Here is a 17552-nt window from a genome sequence, read left to right as displayed (position 1 = left end):
TAACTTTTTCTGTAGGAAGTGGCATTTGTGCCCTTCAGTGATGGTGAAATGTAGCTTAGTATAGCTGTGTGAGGGCATGCACCTTGAATGACACCAGGCAAGATAGCGATTTGCATACAGAAGGCAAAAGCCTTTACACGGTGCAGATAATGCACATTGTAAAACAGTTACAATAACATTCACTGCAGCCATGAAAACAATTTTACAGCAGATTAAACACTTAGAAAAAGGGAAAAGATGAGTGAGAAGGCAATACTGACACTAAATTAGGGTTTAGTCAGCAGCAGAAAGAGAATGTAAGAGAAAATGAGAAAATGTTCCAACTGTCCTACTGCTTCGTTTTTTCCCAGGCTGGCTCTATTCTGTGTTAATCTATTTTGTCGGGGTGCTGTTTGAATTGAGAAGCTTTACTGCTTTCTAAGATCATGCCTGTAGTGAAAAATACTAGAGCTGAGATGAGCATTAACTTAAATAGCGCTTACAGGGCAAGTCAGTTGTGTTGTTCTTAGACAAACAGTTGTTCAGTGGATTTGGTCTTCCTTCTTTGTCATGTCAGATAACCTGTGAGTGCTTGAGAGTATCGGAATCTTAAGCAAAATGCCCTGTTTTAGACATATTTCAGTGGATCGCTTAGACTGTTGTCACCAGTACTGTGTGTGATGTATTTGAGGTGCATTATCAAGTGTGTGTTGTTCTTGTGCATGGTTTGGAATCTGTCAGGCCAAATGCTGTTTGTCAGTGGCACAGAAGTTCAGGCAAATGCTGAGTTTTGATCCAGATGTGGTCTTGAATGGTTACAGACTGCAGGAACAAAAGTGTCCTGTGCTCAAAGCTGTTGTAGGGGATTGTAAAGCACAAATTCTGGTTTCCTGGATGATGCACCAAATGCTGTTTTCCCCTCTAGTGGCTGAACCATATTGGGAAGCAGGGGCCTAGAATGCTAGTGGAGCAACTGCTTGGGTGATGGAGGCCTGTGCTTTGCTGAAGGCTTTGAGCAAGTCCCCACTGTTAAACTTGAAGGTCAAAAACATTTGCTTCAGCTGCTTGTCTGTGTCTATAGAATTTCTATTAATGAGCACTTGCTTCTTGACTTCACATGTGTGATGGTTGATTGTGCAGGATTATCTTTCTGCAGCACATAGACACCTGCTAAAAAGGGAGTAATCTTGTTAGAAGTGAAATCTCATCTGATCGTTAAACATGGTGTGCTTACAACCCACTTGTCAGCTCTGCTTAATTCAGCATGCAGGTCTCTGTCAGAACTTCTATTGATTCATTGGATTGCTTGGCATCTTTGTAGATATTAATCTTGTATGTCTGACAAGCTACTGGGCTATTTCAGAAGAAGCAGAGTTGGTCATAAATGCTACAGGCTATGGTGTCTAGTTGACTTTGTGTGGATGTCCTGACCCTCCTGTGAGCCTTGTCATGTGTGCATGGGTATTACAGCAGAGTTTCACAGTAGCTAGCATATGATTGCCTCCTGCTGAATAGGTTTAGGACAGCTCTGCTGTGTTTCAGACTTAGTGCTGGTGACAGTGAATGGGCATTTTTCTTTGGTTTGTATACCACAGATGGGTAACTTCGAGGAACAAGGGTCTGGATTTTGTGTTACAGTGAAGGTCTGGCCATGGTGTGTTATGGCAAACACACAAGTCTGCAGGCTTGTATAACGGCTGTCTCAGCTGACATGTTTTGTGTGCATTAAAACTATGGTAGATTCCTTGCTGGTCTACGGAGGAAGGTGTTTCATAGGTGAAAACAGCTAGTGTGAGGTGAGACATGGAGCCTGCAAGATAGGGGATAGCTCACCCTAAGGTGTCACTCAGGTTGATGTAGAGCAAGCATATCCGGTGGGCATTTGGCCCACTTGAAGTATGTGATTGGTGTGATCTATCTTGCCAACTTGAGATGTCTGAGTTAATGAGCTCCCTTTAGTCATGCTGGTAACCCACAGCAATTGCGTCAAAGGGAACATGGCTAGTGATACACCTCTACCAATTTTTCTAGTCAGTTTAATTAGCTGATTAAGGTGGCTGCTCTCATCTTTGCAAAGTAGATGTGTAGCCCTTGTTCTGTTAAAAATGAACTGATTGTGTAGCTCTTGAACCTTTCATGCCTGTTCAGAGAACTCTGTGCCCCTGTTGCTATATGGTGCTGCTTTTTGGAAGGAATGCTTCGAACAGTTTGGATATACATTGGTACTGCCAAAAATGCCTAAGTGAGGCTACAGTATGGGAGAGTACCTGTGGAAGACCTTGTTTGTGTGCTTGTGGATGGAGTGAATGCCAAAGGACAGAAGGTTCTCTGAGATGCAAGAAGGCACACCCCTTGTAAGTGTAGAGGAGATTTACTCCTTGTTGTAAACACATTGGCTTGTAACTGCATGGGGTACAACATGTCGGTGTCAATCAGCAGACATGCTCTTCAGTGACAAGACTGTCTCTGTCCTTATATTTGCATGCATATATTTAAGGATGTCTGTGATGGAGTATTGCAAAAGTTCTAACTCTTGAAGGATGAGAGGAGGTTAAATGAAAGTTGAGAAGTTGATTCTGTCAAGATCACTTGGGATTTTACAGTCTGGCAGATTCATTACTTTCAGAAATGATAACTGATTGTATCTGAAGAGGTGAGGGGAAGAGTGATTTAAATTATGTCTGTTACCTGTCAGCAAATAATGCTGCATACAGCTGTGAGGAGTGAAATGAGTGCATCTGACACTATCTGTAGCTCTTGTATTTGACTTTTCAATGAGAGCTATTACTTGTGCTTACTTTTTACATGTATGTGCTTCAGGAAAACTTCAGTTATTGTAACTTGTGTCTTGGTAGGGAGAGGTACCTGTGGAGGAATGTGGACAGTGAGTGCTCTTGGATAAGGAAGGCTAGTAGAACAATTTGTTATATAGTAAATCTTACTACAAACACCTATCCTTGCAGTCACTGAAAAAACTGGTGTGATGCAATATTCTGATATGTTAATCACACATCTATATGGCAAACAATTTTCTGAAGTATTGTTTGAACCCTAGCTCAAAGCAAATACGTATTCTTGATTTGAAAATAGCTGACAAAGTAATTCCAAGTTTAAGTAACTTCTGTTCTCCTGTTAACAGAAGTCATATTCCTGTTAGTCATGGGAAGAGATGAAATACTTATTTGAGGGGATAGTTTACTCTAATTTCATTGCTCACTGTGTGCTTATGTAGGCGTTTAGGAGCTGATGCTGGAGGCGAGGTGTAAAAGTTGGGAACTGTGTAGTTCTTGTACCTTAATCTCCTTCTGCCTTGTTCTCAGGATGCCGAGTATGTTTGCAAACCAGCTAAAGCCTGGCTGGAAGAGCCATTAAGGACAGACATATATAATTCCCAGTGGAATGTGTTTGTCGGATTGACCGGTGATCAATGTGCAGGTATGCCCCTAGATCTGGGTAGGCTCAGTTGTAAACAATGGTAACAGGAAATTTAGTGTCTCCAGCTAGTTCAACTGGCCAGTGTCCATGGTGGTGTTTGACTCTGTTGTAACGGAGGCCATTTAACTTCTCTGCAGTTTACTTTGCTGCTGTAGTGCACTCCTAGTGCCTGTCTAGGCTTGCTGGTTGATGTTTATTTGCCAGGTCTTAGAAATGTAATTTATTGTGCGGGACTAGACTCTTAACCTTAACATGTTAACACATGTGCACTGAGCTTCATGTAAGATGTGGTGTAAGCCCTTTCCAGCCTGCCTTTGGCCTGTCTGAGTGTAGTTAGTCAGGAACTTAGGTGCAATCCTGAAAAGTGCACTGTCATCCTGAAGGACTGATGGGACTTGCAATGGAGCTGATACGTTCTATTTTGTCTGAATGTTCCAGCTCGTGTGTATGGAACTTGCCTCCCTAATCTTTTAAAAGTCAGATTTCTGTGGTAGTGTTGTGAGACTGATTAATAAGTAGGGCTCGAAGTATTTTTTGAGACTTTTAATGGGAATAGCTCTCAGCAATCAAGTGATAAAGAGATCGTATTTTGGTTGATTTCCTTATGAAATAAAATGCATAGTATCTTGTGCTCAGTATTTTGAGGGTGTAAAACTTGTTTACAATGTGTGGAGCTTGTTATGTTGTATGTGCAGTTTTACTTTAGCAGTGTTTATGGACTGAATATTAATAAAGAGCTTTGAATAGTAGATAGCATAGTACAAAACACTGTCAGGTTTTGGAGGCGTATGCGTGGGGCAATTCCCTTGCAGAGACCAAAAAAAGAAATCTTAGAGGGTTCTGGATTCTGTCGGCCTACTAAAATGTCCAGGATTTGGGGTAGAGATTATCTTGGTGTGGTTCAGCAGAAAATTTTCTCTTTAGTGTTAGTAGTTTTCCATGAAATGAACCCCCTAGCAAACTAGGTCTTCCACTGGATTTTGAAATACCTGGCATCTGTTCATTTAAATGTGATTGCTGGGAACATGACACTTGCATAGTAAATCGGAGGTCCATGTTAAGGGATGTAGATTCACATATGCATTGTAGAACTCTTACAAAGTAGAAATACTGACAGACATGGCAGCAACAGGTAAGGCAAAGTTTGGCGGTTAAGGTTTGTATGTGCCTTTTTGTTGAACTCACAGGCTACATGTTTCTTGGCAGGAGGAGACAAGGAACTAGAAACCAATGGTTCCTCTGCCTTCCTGAATCTACTGAGATGTTCCACATGGGAGAAGAGTTTGCTTTTGCTGTCCCTATTGTGCTCTGTTTATGAAAATGCTCATACTGTAGCAGGTGTGCAGATCAACTCTGCCTTGGGGCATCTGAATAGGAAGAGTTAAGTGAGGAAGAAGGGCCTCCATTTTTTCAGGAGTGCTGTGCTGAGCAATGTTATCCTTATTACAGAGGAGGCTCTCTACTCTTGTCTGAATAGAACACAAAAGCATTGTGCTACTCACTCCATAATTCCTTAACAGAGGTGAAGAAGAGAAAGGGACAGGGAGGTGCATTTTGTAAATTGGGGATGGAAAGGGGATATCTTGCTTTGCATGGCAGTGCTAAGGCCCTTGAGGGGAAACCCTGACTTCATGGAAGAAGTTCCATTAGCATTTTTAACTTGAGATGCTGAAACTTCAGTCTCTGGAAAAAAAATAAAAGGTGAATATTTCATGGGCTGCTTTGCAAACTAGCCTTGTGATAAAGCCTGGATCCTATTATGATGAGGAATGTGCGCTACCAGGACTGTGTTCTGCTGGAGCATGCTCCTGAGGATAGCTCCTTAGCTTGTCTTTGAGGTGCACTGCCTGGATTCCTTAGCTTTGTCTGAAGCAAATTGGCATCCTGAAGGTGATTTAATATTTAATACCTCTTTCCTGCTGCCTTTGGATGCTATTAGTGCAACATGGCATAAGGAGAGAGTGGTGGCATATGAGGAATATATAAGTAAGAAGCAGTAGTTCTCTTGCCCTTGGGAATCTTTACTAACCACAGCTGTTGAGCCCACAAGAGTTTCTTAGGTGGCAACCTGTTTTGCACTTGTTCTCTTGTAGCTTGCATTTACAGTTAATGAGTAATGTAGAACTCTTGTTTCGTGGGGGGATCTCAAACATTCGAAAGCATCAACTAAATTCACTTCGTGAGGTGAGATTCAAGAGTAATTTTCCCCGGTTCAGTGGTAATAAAATGGATGGCTGGTAAGAGGGTGGTGGCTGAGCTGGGAAAGATGTTTCCATGGTCTTTAGCCTGTCATATGGCTGTTACTGTCTTGCACTGTAGAATGATGCTGTGTCTGTGTACAAAGGATGTTATGTATCCTATGTATACCTCCAAAGCAGATGTGTTCAAACATAACTTGTAGGAAACTCAACATGTTTGTAGCTATGGCTGGTGTAGGCAGCAGTGGCGACAGCTGTGGAAGTCATTATTATGTTAATGTTGGATTCTAGCCAGGAAAAAAAGCATTTATGCTTATATGTAAGTAGAGTTGCAACCTTAAGACCAGGAAGCAGTGAAGATGGAATGATTGTCAGTAAATACTCTCCTGAGGCGCTGCTGAAATGCGGACATAAGTCTGCTCTATTGGCAGTATAACTTTCTGCAGTAATAGGATTTTTTTAAGTCTCCCACTCAAGTTACAGATCCCGTTTAAGTCTGTTTAGCTCACAAGATACCGTACAGTCCCAGTGCATGATAAGGCAGCTGGCAGCTTTGATGTTCAATGTTGATACTGCTTTCTTTTAAATTACACTTGCAATAGAAACAGTATTTTGGAGAGGGCTGTTAGTATTACACTAATTACTACTTGCTACTGCTCACACAAGAGAAGGGAAAAGTGTGCCTCTGGGGAAGTGAGCAGGGTGGGTATATGCATCTGCTCTTGTGAATAAGGAAAGGGAAAGGCTCAGAAGTGAACAGTTGGGCAGGAGGAATGGGAAACCAACAAGACTCCTTTTCTGATTTGCTAACTCAAGTTCACTGTTCTTGGTTAAGATGGGTTTCTCTGTGTTGGAAAAAACTGGGTATTAAAGACTAAGGGCTAGAAGTTCACCTTTATTTACATGCAGGTAATGACCTGGTTCTGTGGCTAGTTTTATGTAATATGAGGAGCATGTGAGTGCATCCTGGCAAAAGCTTGGTGGGCTTCAGTGCCTGTCTCTTGTTGCAAGGTAATTGTGTAAAAGAACCTAGAACTGTCATGTCTAGTAGCACTTGCAAGGCTTGTTTTCATTATTGGGAGCTGGCTGCAGATTTACTGTAACATGGGTGATTGGAGGACAGGGCCTGGTAAAGTAGCTGTGTAACTCTGCATGAGATGGGCTGTAAGGCACAGAGCTGTTGCAGTTGTGTAATTGATTGTAGTAATAGGATATGAAAGTGATCAGATGAAATGCAAGAAATACACTCATCTAGCCCTAAGAGGTGGCCTAAGCTCCCTTTAGTGGCAGTGTCTCTGAGCATTGCATGTGGTTTGACCTCTTCTAGAATTTTATTGTCATTGACCAATCTGTTCAGACTTCTTTTGAAACCATTTATTTTCTGGCTTTCACAGCATTACTCCATAAATTTTGCAGTTATGTGTAATAGGTAATGGCAACTGTGTATGTGTAGTAAAGCTATGTAGTGTCAAGGGCATTTATTTTTCTCATCTTTTGGTCTGCTACCTGAATGTCTTAATGAGCTATGTCCTGGTTTGCTTACTGTGGAATTAAATTCCCCATTTACCTTGCACATGCTACTTGTGATTTTGATGGATGTCTGTTAGATCCCTGTTAAACAGTTGTTCTCCTAACTTCCTAGTGAAGTTGAGATTCTGGCTTTCTTGTTTAGCCCCAGCTTTTCCAATGGAGTGACCGGAAATGAGAATATTGAGGGGATATATGGTTAAGAGTATTGGTTAAATGTAAACAAACAACAAGAACAAAGTAGGCCACCCACACATCTGTTTTTATTCTTTCTGAGTAACTGAAGGGTGATTGAGTGCAAAGGTATCAAGATACCAAACATCACAAAATCTTGGATGGAATTTGGGGGTTGGGGGCACAGGACAAGTTGGTCTATGCTGGTGGCTTGTTCTAGCATGGCAAAGAAGAAAAAAACATTTTCTGGCCACGTATGGCTGCAAAGTAGCTTTCTTTTGAATATAGTATAGCTTTGTTGTAGTTGGTGAGCCTGAGATGTTTGGCAGAGCTGAGGGGGATTTATTTACATGCAATTTTATTTTCAGACTACTTTTTACTATTTTGACACCTCTTGGCAATTTTCCTAAGGGCTTAAATGGCACATTACTGTGGAGAATGTTTTTAAGCAGCTACATGTTTAAATTGGGTAAGGCTTATTTACTGTTTGACTTCTGGCTCTGACAGCATTTATTTCTCTAAACGATTTCTGCTAAATGAGTTATTTTTCAGTTAGATTGAGCAGGTTCCCACACTTGCATCTTCTTTTCCATTTGCATTTTCTTTCCTTTCTGTTGATGTCAATCACGCAGCTCCCTAGGTAAAGGATGCTTTTAGAAGTCAAATGTTGCTTGACATAGTGTGTGATAGAAGGGGCAGAAAACCAAAGAAGGCTGAGGAGAATCTTGTGGCTTTTAGCTGTTGACTGACATAGGCAGCTGAATGAGAAACTGTATTTCATTTTACCCTTTTGTTTTCTGAGGGAGAATGTATTGATGAAGAGGAGGAGATAGGCATGGGCTTAAATAATGGTAGTTCTAGAAAGAGGCTTTAGGTTGCCATGATTAATAGCTCTAATGCAGTGGGTCTTTTCCATACCTGAAAGCCTTACTGGGCATCAACGGTGTCCATGAAAAAACCTGAGTCAACAGAGGTGCTTAGACTTCATTTGAGGGGCTGGTGAGGTGTGCATCTTATCTTTGAGCTTCTGACTCCTTGTGTTTTCTGGTGGGGAGTGCCTACAGAGTTCTGTAGGACTTAAATAGCCTTGAAGATATGAGAGTACTTTAAGAATGATTTTCTTGTTTCCTCTGGGACTTTAAAAAACCTTCTTTGTCTCTGAGTGCCTCTTGCCTTAGATTCAAACTGAAGAGAGGGAAAGGGTGCTTCTTGAAAACAGCTCCAGTGTCACTCTGCATTTCATGGCAGGTAAGGGGAACTCTCATGCATCAGTGAGCTGCTGGGTTGGCACAGCCTCTACTCCGCGTAGTTGCTGCTGTAGTAGAGTGTCCTGTGAAGCTGAGCTTTGTACTGGGCATGCAAGTTGCAGCAAGACCTGAAAAGATGGTTTTGCTTGTAGCCTGGTTATTTATCTATCAGTAGATTATTTTTATTTGAGGAAAACCTGTTGCATTTTCAACATTATTTCTCCCCAGTGTGCAGTGAGGGCTTAATCTTCATGCTAACCTTTCTATTACTGTAAGTAGTTTCCTTTGCACTTCATGAGCTGGATTCCTCTATTCTTGATTTGGTGAGATTTGTGTTTCTTAGGCAGAAATGTACACCTAGTAAGTTATATTTGTTAAACAGATGAAATAAACCAAACTTGAGTTCCAGTACTGTATGTGAGACTTGGCTAGTAAATTGCTTGCTTCTGCCTACATACCAATTATTTCCATATGCTAACTGAAAAATACTGCATATCTATTAATGGAGCTGTTGCATCCCAAAGTTGGAGTGACTCAGGTTCGTGGATTTCCTTTTTCAGAATTAAGGTGAAAATATACCAGGGGAGTTCAAACAACAATCAACATTCATTCAGCCTAGCTAACCTTGCCCAAGTACGAGTGAAATTATCAATATGAACCTTGCAACATGTTGTTAAGCTGCTGTTTGAGAAGGGAGGTGTAGAAAAAGAAATGGAAAAAGGAACATGAAATGTATCAGAAGGAGAGCCCTCCCATTGAGTCACAAGGTTCAGAGCAGACCCCCTTGCTTTCTGGACTCCTCAAAGAGGAGCCCAGGGGCGGCTAGATCCACTCCTAGTCTCAGACTTGGTCAGTGGTTTATGTTTAAAAGGATGAAGTGTAGGGACTATGGAAAAGAGAAGGAAAAGAGGGAGAGAGAGAAAGAGAAAGAGAGAAGAGAAAGGTTTCACCAGTCCTGGGTCCAGTGTTAGTCCAGCCAGCGTAGAGATCCAGTTCCGGAGGGTGTGCACTGAGAACTCGTTCTCCCTTTTATAGTATGTTAGTCGATCTCGACATGTGCAGTTCCCATTCCCGGGGTTCTCCGGAATCGGTCGGTGAGCCTTGGGGGGGGGGGGGGGGGGGGGGGGGGAATGTTCATTGCGGAGTTGCCTCTCTTTCCCTGCTGGCATGACCACTTAAGATAGAAGCACAGTCCCATCCTCTGTGGGGCCACCTCCTCCAGGCGCATATGCTGTGCTCCTACTCCTGGTTGCTTAAGATAAGGAATTGCGGCTTTGGAGAAGTGTGGTCCCATCCTCCGTGGGGGCCCTCTCCTCCGGCCACATTGTCCTGTTCACAAAACTCCAGCGTTTTGACAGAGGCCGTTTTCTCCACCAAAGTTCTTGAATGAATGTTTGAGACATTGACTATAATTTGTCAGACTGTCACAGGAGCACAGTCTCTTAGCTCAGGGTAAGAAAGAGGCATGTGTTAGTTGTTGCTGTTGAAGGCTTTACTGTCTTGCTTTCTACAATTGTCTCCTGCACAGGTTTTCTCTTATGTGAGTCCTATCCCTTCTTGGTCTTAACTTTTTCTGTTAAACTTTCATATACTTAGTCATTATCAGGCTCAAATGTCTTGAGATAAGGGTTGGGCCACTCAGGGAGGTAGACAGGTAACATCCATGTGCCTTAAAAAGAAAACTGGCTGATGTGAAAACTGACCTGCTGCCTCATTTGAGGGTGATAATGTCTGGTGGTGGCTGAGGCATACTTTTTAGAATTATAATTCTGATGAGCACAGTTTTGTGTTCTTGGCCAGAATATCTTTACAGCCTAAGCACAGCTTGAGTGTTGCTTAGTAATGCATTTGTACCAGAGCCTTGTATGGACCTAAGACCTTGTAAAGCTTTTTATGCTGATCTCTTGCCTCCAAAAAATCAAAACTAGAGTGAAGGAAAAAGGTAGTTTTAAAAAGGCTACACAAAAGCCAGATTTGACTTCTTTCTGAGTGTGTCAGAAGGGAGCTTAAAATTCACACTCAAGTTTAGAATGTTTCTAAGCAGAGGGTAGGGGTGAGGGGTCCTTTGTGTGGTGATGCTGTTTGTGATTGAAAGCTTGGAATTGGTGAGCGGTGATGCTGCGAATTCCCCTCTTAGACCTCCCAGTCAAAAGGGGGTTTTGGCCTAGACTTATGTTGACTAGCCTGTGAGGCCAAGTCAGAGCAGGACGGCTACTCCCTTCTTCCCAAGTTCCTATAGTGTAAGGAGCTTTTTCCATTAATGAGCTGCCCGGTGTCAGGACGGGCAGTAGAAAACCCTCAAAAGTATTAGAACTTGCCTGGATCTGGGTAGAGATGGTGCTTGGGCTTTGGCACAGGTAACCGTATGTGGCAGCTGCTGAAGAAAGACCTTGTAGGTAGAATTTATCTCCTGTACTTCGGCTGTTTCTCTTGTTCTTGTGGTGCTTTGGTTTTGTACGGTTCTTAAACACTGCTTTTGCTGTTACTCGCAAAGCTGTAATAACTCCCTGTCTAGGGCTCCTTGCTTATTTGCTTAGGGATAGTGTTGGCTCCAGTGAGAGCTCAGTGAGTCTTCAATCAAGTTAGTTGTCCATGAGGACTCTGGCAACCTTCTCAGGATTTATTGCCTTCTAGGATGTGCTGATTTTGTGCTTAGTCTGTGTTGCTCTTGGCCTGGTTTCTCAGCTGACCTCTTGATTTTTAGCCCCATTTCTTACAACTGATTCTCTGAAGTGTTCCTGATGCCCCAGTCTTTGGGGCACCTTAACAGTTCTGAACTGTTACTCACTGGAGCCTTCCTTGTCCTTTTCAATATGTGTATGAGTTTAATGGGACCTGTTTCACTGAGCTGTACTGTTCAGTCTGAATCTTGGTCTGCTAAAGAGCCAGTTGAACTTGGACTCCTTTTGTGGTCAGTGTGCAGTAATACAAGTTGGAAATAAATGTCTTACAAAAATACCTGGCCAGAAAGTGAAGTATTTTCTTGTCTTTTTTTTTTCCTAGCTGAGAGGAGGCAGGGTTGGGGGCCTGGCAGGGAAGTTTGGCATGTTCATCCTTGCTTTAGATTTTTTGCTGCTTCTGGGGTTCTGAGCTAAATGCCCCCCTTGCAAAGCATTCAGATAGGAGGGAGCAGAATATAAAAAATTACAGATAATCCACAGTGGCTTTCCATTTGTCTGCTAGTGCTCAGATGCTGCTCTTATGTGGTGGAGTGAAGCAAAATACTAGTGCTAAAATTAACCCTTTGATTCTTGGGCAGTATTTCTAGGCCTCTTGATTACTTGGTGTCAGTGGCTGTTGGACAAAAAATCACTTCAGCTCTCTAGTTCTGTATCTGTCTCTTAAAGGGTTACAGGATTTTTGCAGTGAGCTTATGTTTCTACTGCAGAAGAGCAATGAAGATGCATATATTTGGGATCCTCTTGCTATGTTAATGAAGCTAAAACTGTAGGTTTTGGTTGTCTTTGCCAAAAGCAGTCTGTCTGGATTTATATTTGTATCTGTCAATTGAGATACAGTTGTAAAGATAAGGGATTTATGGGCTGTTATATCTGTTTGGGCTATAATTGTGACTCTATTGAAAGGAGTGCTGCCTCTTTAAGACTGCTTTGAGTAGCAGAAAAATATTCAAACTCAAGTTTTGAGCTAGGAAAACTGTGCTGCTTTGGTAATTGGAAGTTTGCTTCCAAACAATCAATAACAAATGTCATAAAGTACCAATCTATTCAGAGAATTAATTGGAGATACTTAGGAGAAATTAATAATGAATGTTCAAGTGATAGTTCCTTTTTAACTTTGCAAGAATATTAAGACAAAGTAAACATCAGAGGAATTACAGTAAAGCAGACAAACTGTGTGGGGAAAATTAGGTATGCAAACTAGAGAACTGCATAAATCTGCATGTTATTAATTGGGGGAGAGTTCCTGAAATTATCATATGGGCTGAGTATTAAGTATAATAAACACAAAAATGAAATGAAGAGGTGCTTGTGGGGGGGAAATGGTACTGTGTGTGGGGGGAGCTATTGCAGGCATCCTTTAAAGGATTGCAGCTTTTTTGGTGGTTGATAAATTATTACACACATTGTGAATTTTAAACGTATACTGTTTCCTGTATGTGCAAGAAGAAATGTTCAAGGCTGGAATAACCAGAGCAAGTAACTTCTTATTAGAAATCTCTGTAATAATACAGCTATTGCATTTTACCTCTTAGAACCCTGGGTTTGTCTTGAGGAATTTTAGCTTAGAAGCAAGCAATTCACCTTCTGGTTTGCTTCTATGCATGCTGAAAACAGCTTCTTCAGGATGTGCTCTAAATGTTATTCCCACTGAAACTTTGGAAGTGTTTTTCAGGTGCTTAAAGCATTCCTAAGCATTCTGTGAAGAAGACCCTTGCTAAATTTTCTGAATAAGAAAAAATTTACTGAAAATCTACCAATTTGAGATTCTGTGGATAGTACATTTTACAGAGGATCTCCTCTTAGTCCTTTGTTCATCACAAGTCTAGAGTATGTTTTTAAGTAATTTGTTAAACCAGTTACTAGCCCTGGATGTATAATACTCACAGCTTTATCTCAGGGCTTTGGTAGAAATGTCAGATGTAAGATACCTTAAGTACAGGCTACCTTCTATAGCCTTCATGTGAACTAACAGTTGCATATATGATGTCATTAGGTATCCTGGAAATGCTTGAGAAAATAATTATTTGGTAGTTGGTAAACTCTAAGATTCAGAGTTCGGCTGAATCTTAAATAATGGCTCCTAAATGACTTGTAAAATTGCTGTCAGTTGCTACTGCAGTAAAGTTGTGTTGAGATCTCTGATCTTTATTGTCCTAGCTGAGGAGTTACCTAAGAAAGCACCAATGGCAGCTTAGGAGTTGTTCCTGCATCTTCTCTTCATATATCTCTTTCCTTTTTTCCTCCTTAAGGCAAAAAGGTGTTTACTGAAATGCTCAAGGACTTGGATTTATTTCCAACCCATCATTTTGTGATAAACTTGCATTATTCATAAGGTAGCATCTTCCAATTTATCATTTGCAAATAGTGTTCTTCAGGTGCATGTTGTGAGGTATCAGATAATGAAACTATCAAGCTTAGAATTACTTCTGGCTTGCTTTTTTTAGTAAATCTGTGAAATTGGTCCTGCCTTAATTCTTGTGCAATGAGGTTAGGTGAGGGTTTAGCCTTGCCCTCTAAAAATTCAACAGAAGTGTTCTGTATTACTGCTAAAATCAGAATGACTGAGGACATGAGTAGAAAGCTTCAGGATTAGTGGTACTGAGCTGAACCGCATCCCCTATACTCGCAGTGCAACAAACAGTTGTTTTCAGCTTGAATATCACTGTGTGCTATGCATATGAATGCAGGATCTAGACTCTTGTGAAATGGGGACTGCTGTGTAGTAGGTGTTAGGCTCTTGCATAGCAAACAGGGGATTTACACCCAAAGGATAGGAAATAATTTTCTCTTAAATGCTTAATGGAAGCCTGCAGCATAGCCTTGCCCTGTGCCTTAACCATGAGGCAGGATCTTCAGCTGTGGGGATAAAAGACACTGTTTTATACTGAGGAGATAACTTCATTACTGTAATTGCTCTTCCTGTTGCATAGCAAGACAGTAGTTCTCGTGCCCAGGAGTCTGTCTTCCTCTGAGATGCTGGGAGATGGCCATCTAAAATAATGTTTTGTATCAAGGTCTTCCATGTGTGTGAGGCCAAAAGCGTCTCCAGAGTGCTAGGAAAGTCTGGGGAGAGTTGCGTCCCACAGGTGCTCTTAGTGTTATAATGCAAAGCCCTGTTGGCTCTGTCTGGCTTGTAGAAATGCATCCTGCAAGCAATTTAAGGAAGTATAGTGCAGCAAAGTACGTGGCAAATGCCTGACTTCTGTGGTCTTTCATAACTGGTATTAAATCTACACATAGTATGTGGGTGTTTTCCCCAATTAAGTTTGAGGTATCACTTTCATTCTTCTCAAGCATGTATCTAAAAACTAAACTTGCCACATACATGGCTTGAGTGAACTGTTTAGGGAAGTCTTTCTGGCTTTATGCATTTCCCTGGAAAAAATGCTTTTGTGAGAAGTATTAGAATTGATTAAACAGGAAATTAATGTGTGGATATGTTATAGTAAGTGTGAAGAGATTAAATTTCTGCTGTCTCACATTTCATTATAAGCTTGAAATATGACAGTGTTAAGATATTAAGGGAAGTGACATCAGGATTCATGAACAGGCTTCAGGGAGGTTGGGAAATAGAGATGGGAAAGAATCCAAAAGGGACCCTTCTTATTAGCATCATTCAGTTGTGTACTTGCTCTCCCCTTCTCTCTTCCAGCACTGTCTGGCTGCTTATATCCATATTCGTTGATGTAAAACTTAAGCTGCTTTCCTTTGACACAGATGCTCATTTTCTCCAATTGCAATGAGCAAAAAGGCAAATAACTCAGTAGTTTATTGGCTAGATTTCAACACTTGTTTTGCATTTGCAAATTGAGTGTGTTAAAACATTGTCAGATTTATTACTGCCTTGATATTAATGGTTCAGAATGGATATCCTGCCTATGGCTCCATCTACTCAGAAGTCAAACAGCTTTGGGGTGGTATGTTAAAAGCAGTGGCGGTCTAAGTTTAGGTTAAAAAGGGATGACTGTTTCTGCAGGGAGAGGTTTCTAATTGGACACCTTTTTGGGCAATGACTCCTCTTAAAAGGAACTACTGGGGACTACTAATGGAAAGAAGTCGGAATACCTTTCAAAAAAAAATGTTCCACTTGAAACAGAGTGTCTCTGGTAGGAGCAGATATGCTCCCATTCCTATAGCTCCTGAGCTGAGGTAAGTCATGTTTCTGCAGGATTATGAGAGCTGCCTGACATCTGTGAGTCAAGCTTTCACCAACCTTAGTAGACCCAGCCTTATTTTTTTCTTCCCATGTAGCACCAAATGGCATGGGGTGTGTTAATATCTTTTTCTACTGAGCGTTTCGAGTGCTTCAGTGTCACTCTGTAAAGTGTAAACAGTATGCATAAATGAGGACAGGTGTATCTAGGTGTAGAGAAAAGACAATGGTAAGTGTACAAAAGGAGTACTGGAACGAAGATGGGACCTGGTAACCAGCTGACAGTGCTGGCAAGTGGTCTGTGTGTCAGGATATCTAGTTGCTGGTTGTTTGGGACAGTCTTGGATAAATGTCCCTCTCCAAGGGACTGTGCATCACTAGTGGCACCTAGCAGCTGGTGTTGTATAATGGAGGCAGAAATAATGAAAAACTTTACCCCATAAGTTCAGAATGATCTATAAAATCCAGCTGCAAAGATGACTGCCTGTCATCTTCAGTGATTCATTTTGCTCTCTGAATTCCAGGCATTAAAAAAATGCGAAGGTGTTGCAGCAGAAGTTGAGCTGTCATTGTGCTGGCAACACAGCTTTCAGAAGACACCTCTTATTCTTTCTTTAAAGGCCACAGACCTGGAACCTTGCTGTACATTCTCCTGAGAGAAAGAAAGAATACTGCTGCAGGTGAAAAACTTTTGGAAGAGTTGAAATGTAAGATGTAAAACATGTTATTTAACAGCCTGCACATTTGTGAATTGAATGTTGGAAGATCTGGTGCTCTCTTCATGGGCCCTAAGTTTTGACCAGTGGCAGGAAGAGTAGTTCAGTGGGTTTTTTCAAGAGTATGATGCTTTTCTATAGTTCTAAGGATTGGGTAATAAAGAATTTCAAGATTGTACCTGAACACATGATACTTTTCTGCTGCACAGTCAGAATTGTTACAGCTGCAAGTCTTAAGAGTCGCTTTGGTTTTCCCAGGAAAGTCTCTTTGCATTGTGGGGAACTGTATTTCCCTACATCTCTTTAAAAAAAGATGAGATCCCATGCTACTCATTTGTGGGAACTGGCTTCTCTTGTGGTTCTACTTTGACACTGAGTGGTTATGGTAAGGCTTAACCTTTCTGTCTCAGCTCCAAAAGTGTCTCTTAAATTGTTTACTTTGGTATTGACTCTGTGGAAACTCACACTTACAAATGGGACAAAGACTTTGCATAGTATTTTAGTGTGCATTGCTCTTTTCCTTCTCTAATAGTAGTTTCTTGCATGGTTTAACTGGCTAATATGCCTCTTATTCTTGAACTAGTAGAGATGTTTAATGTCATTTGATCCTTTCAAACTCCAGTTTGCTTGAGATTTGGCCTCTGGTTCCTCTATGCTGGGTCTGAATGTAGTTTTTAATGTAGTGTTAGAGCTGAATGGGTTTGGGTTTTTTCCACTGACAACTTAAACATTTCGTTTTAAAAAAAAAAATTATCATACCAGGAAGCACAAAAATACCTTGGGGAAATACAGCTTTCTGAAAGTAAGACTTTGAAATAGTTGCATTTCCTTTAGTCTTTCTATCTGTGTTAGAAGTCTGTTTTCTACTAATGAACCCTAGTGCTTCCTGATTTTAAAGAAAAGCAATGCTTTTGCAAAACTCCTGAGCAGGTATTTACTGTAGCCTCATGTGGACTTTGTATCAGGGCTTCACATTCCAGATAAGCCTGCTGAAGAGAAGTTGCCCTACAAAGTTGCATCTTTATAGATTAGTGATTACAGCTTCAGATGGATATGTAGGCTGAGATGAAGGTAAGGATAGTATATCTAAGCATCATCTTCAGAAGTGACTGAAATCCACTGATGTAAGGCTGAAGCAGCTGCATTTAGAGATGGCAGTCTGACTTGATCTTGAGTCCTTGCAATGAGTGAATGCTGTACCTGGGAATAAGACTCAGATCCCCCCAAAATGCAGGTGCTGATTCACTAATGTTGAGGGTGCTGATACGCTCGACTCCAGACTCGACTTTATCCCTGTCTTTTTCTAGCTAGCAGAACACTGTAGACCTCACTGATTTGTGTAAAACTTCTCTTAGATTGACTGTGCCAGAGAACTGTTTGCTCTGCAGTGGAGAGATACAACATCAAGGGGATCATGCTTGTGTGCTTCCTTCCTGATGCAG

General features: G+C 41.3%; 1 protein-coding gene and 1 long non-coding RNA gene across 3 annotated transcripts in view; one reads left to right on the top strand and one right to left on the bottom strand.

Moving 5' to 3' along the window:
- LOC115345101 (SCO-spondin-like) overlaps window positions 1-17552 on the top strand; it is a 125101-nt gene that overhangs the window by 21371 nt on the left and 86178 nt on the right. The window contains exons 1-3 of one of the 2 annotated variants that reach the window (XM_041125554.1): window positions 9976-10012; window positions 15218-15390; window positions 15919-16101. In XM_041125554.1, coding sequence (XP_040981488.1) covers window positions 16100-16101 — 2 coding nt within the window. In that variant the 5' untranslated portion in view covers window positions 9976-10012; window positions 15218-15390; window positions 15919-16099. Of the gene's footprint in view, window positions 1-9975; window positions 10013-15217; window positions 15391-15918; window positions 16102-17552 lie in introns of those variants that run through there. The other variant, XM_041125555.1, reaches the window with a different exon arrangement.
- On the bottom strand, window positions 8210-9547 carry LOC121233493. Its single transcript, XR_005933053.1, has 2 exons — window positions 9511-9547; window positions 8210-8688 (listed from the first exon to the last, which is right to left on the bottom strand). It is a non-coding gene; the product is annotated as an uncharacterized LOC121233493 (long non-coding RNA).

This window comes from Aquila chrysaetos, chromosome 8 (genome assembly GCF_900496995.4).
Source record: "Aquila chrysaetos chrysaetos chromosome 8, bAquChr1.4, whole genome shotgun sequence".
In the NCBI taxonomy this organism is placed as follows: Eukaryota; Metazoa; Chordata; class Aves; order Accipitriformes; family Accipitridae; genus Aquila; species Aquila chrysaetos.
The sequence above is the reverse complement of the archived record's forward strand: the minus strand, read 5'-3'. Positions and strand labels throughout refer to the sequence as shown.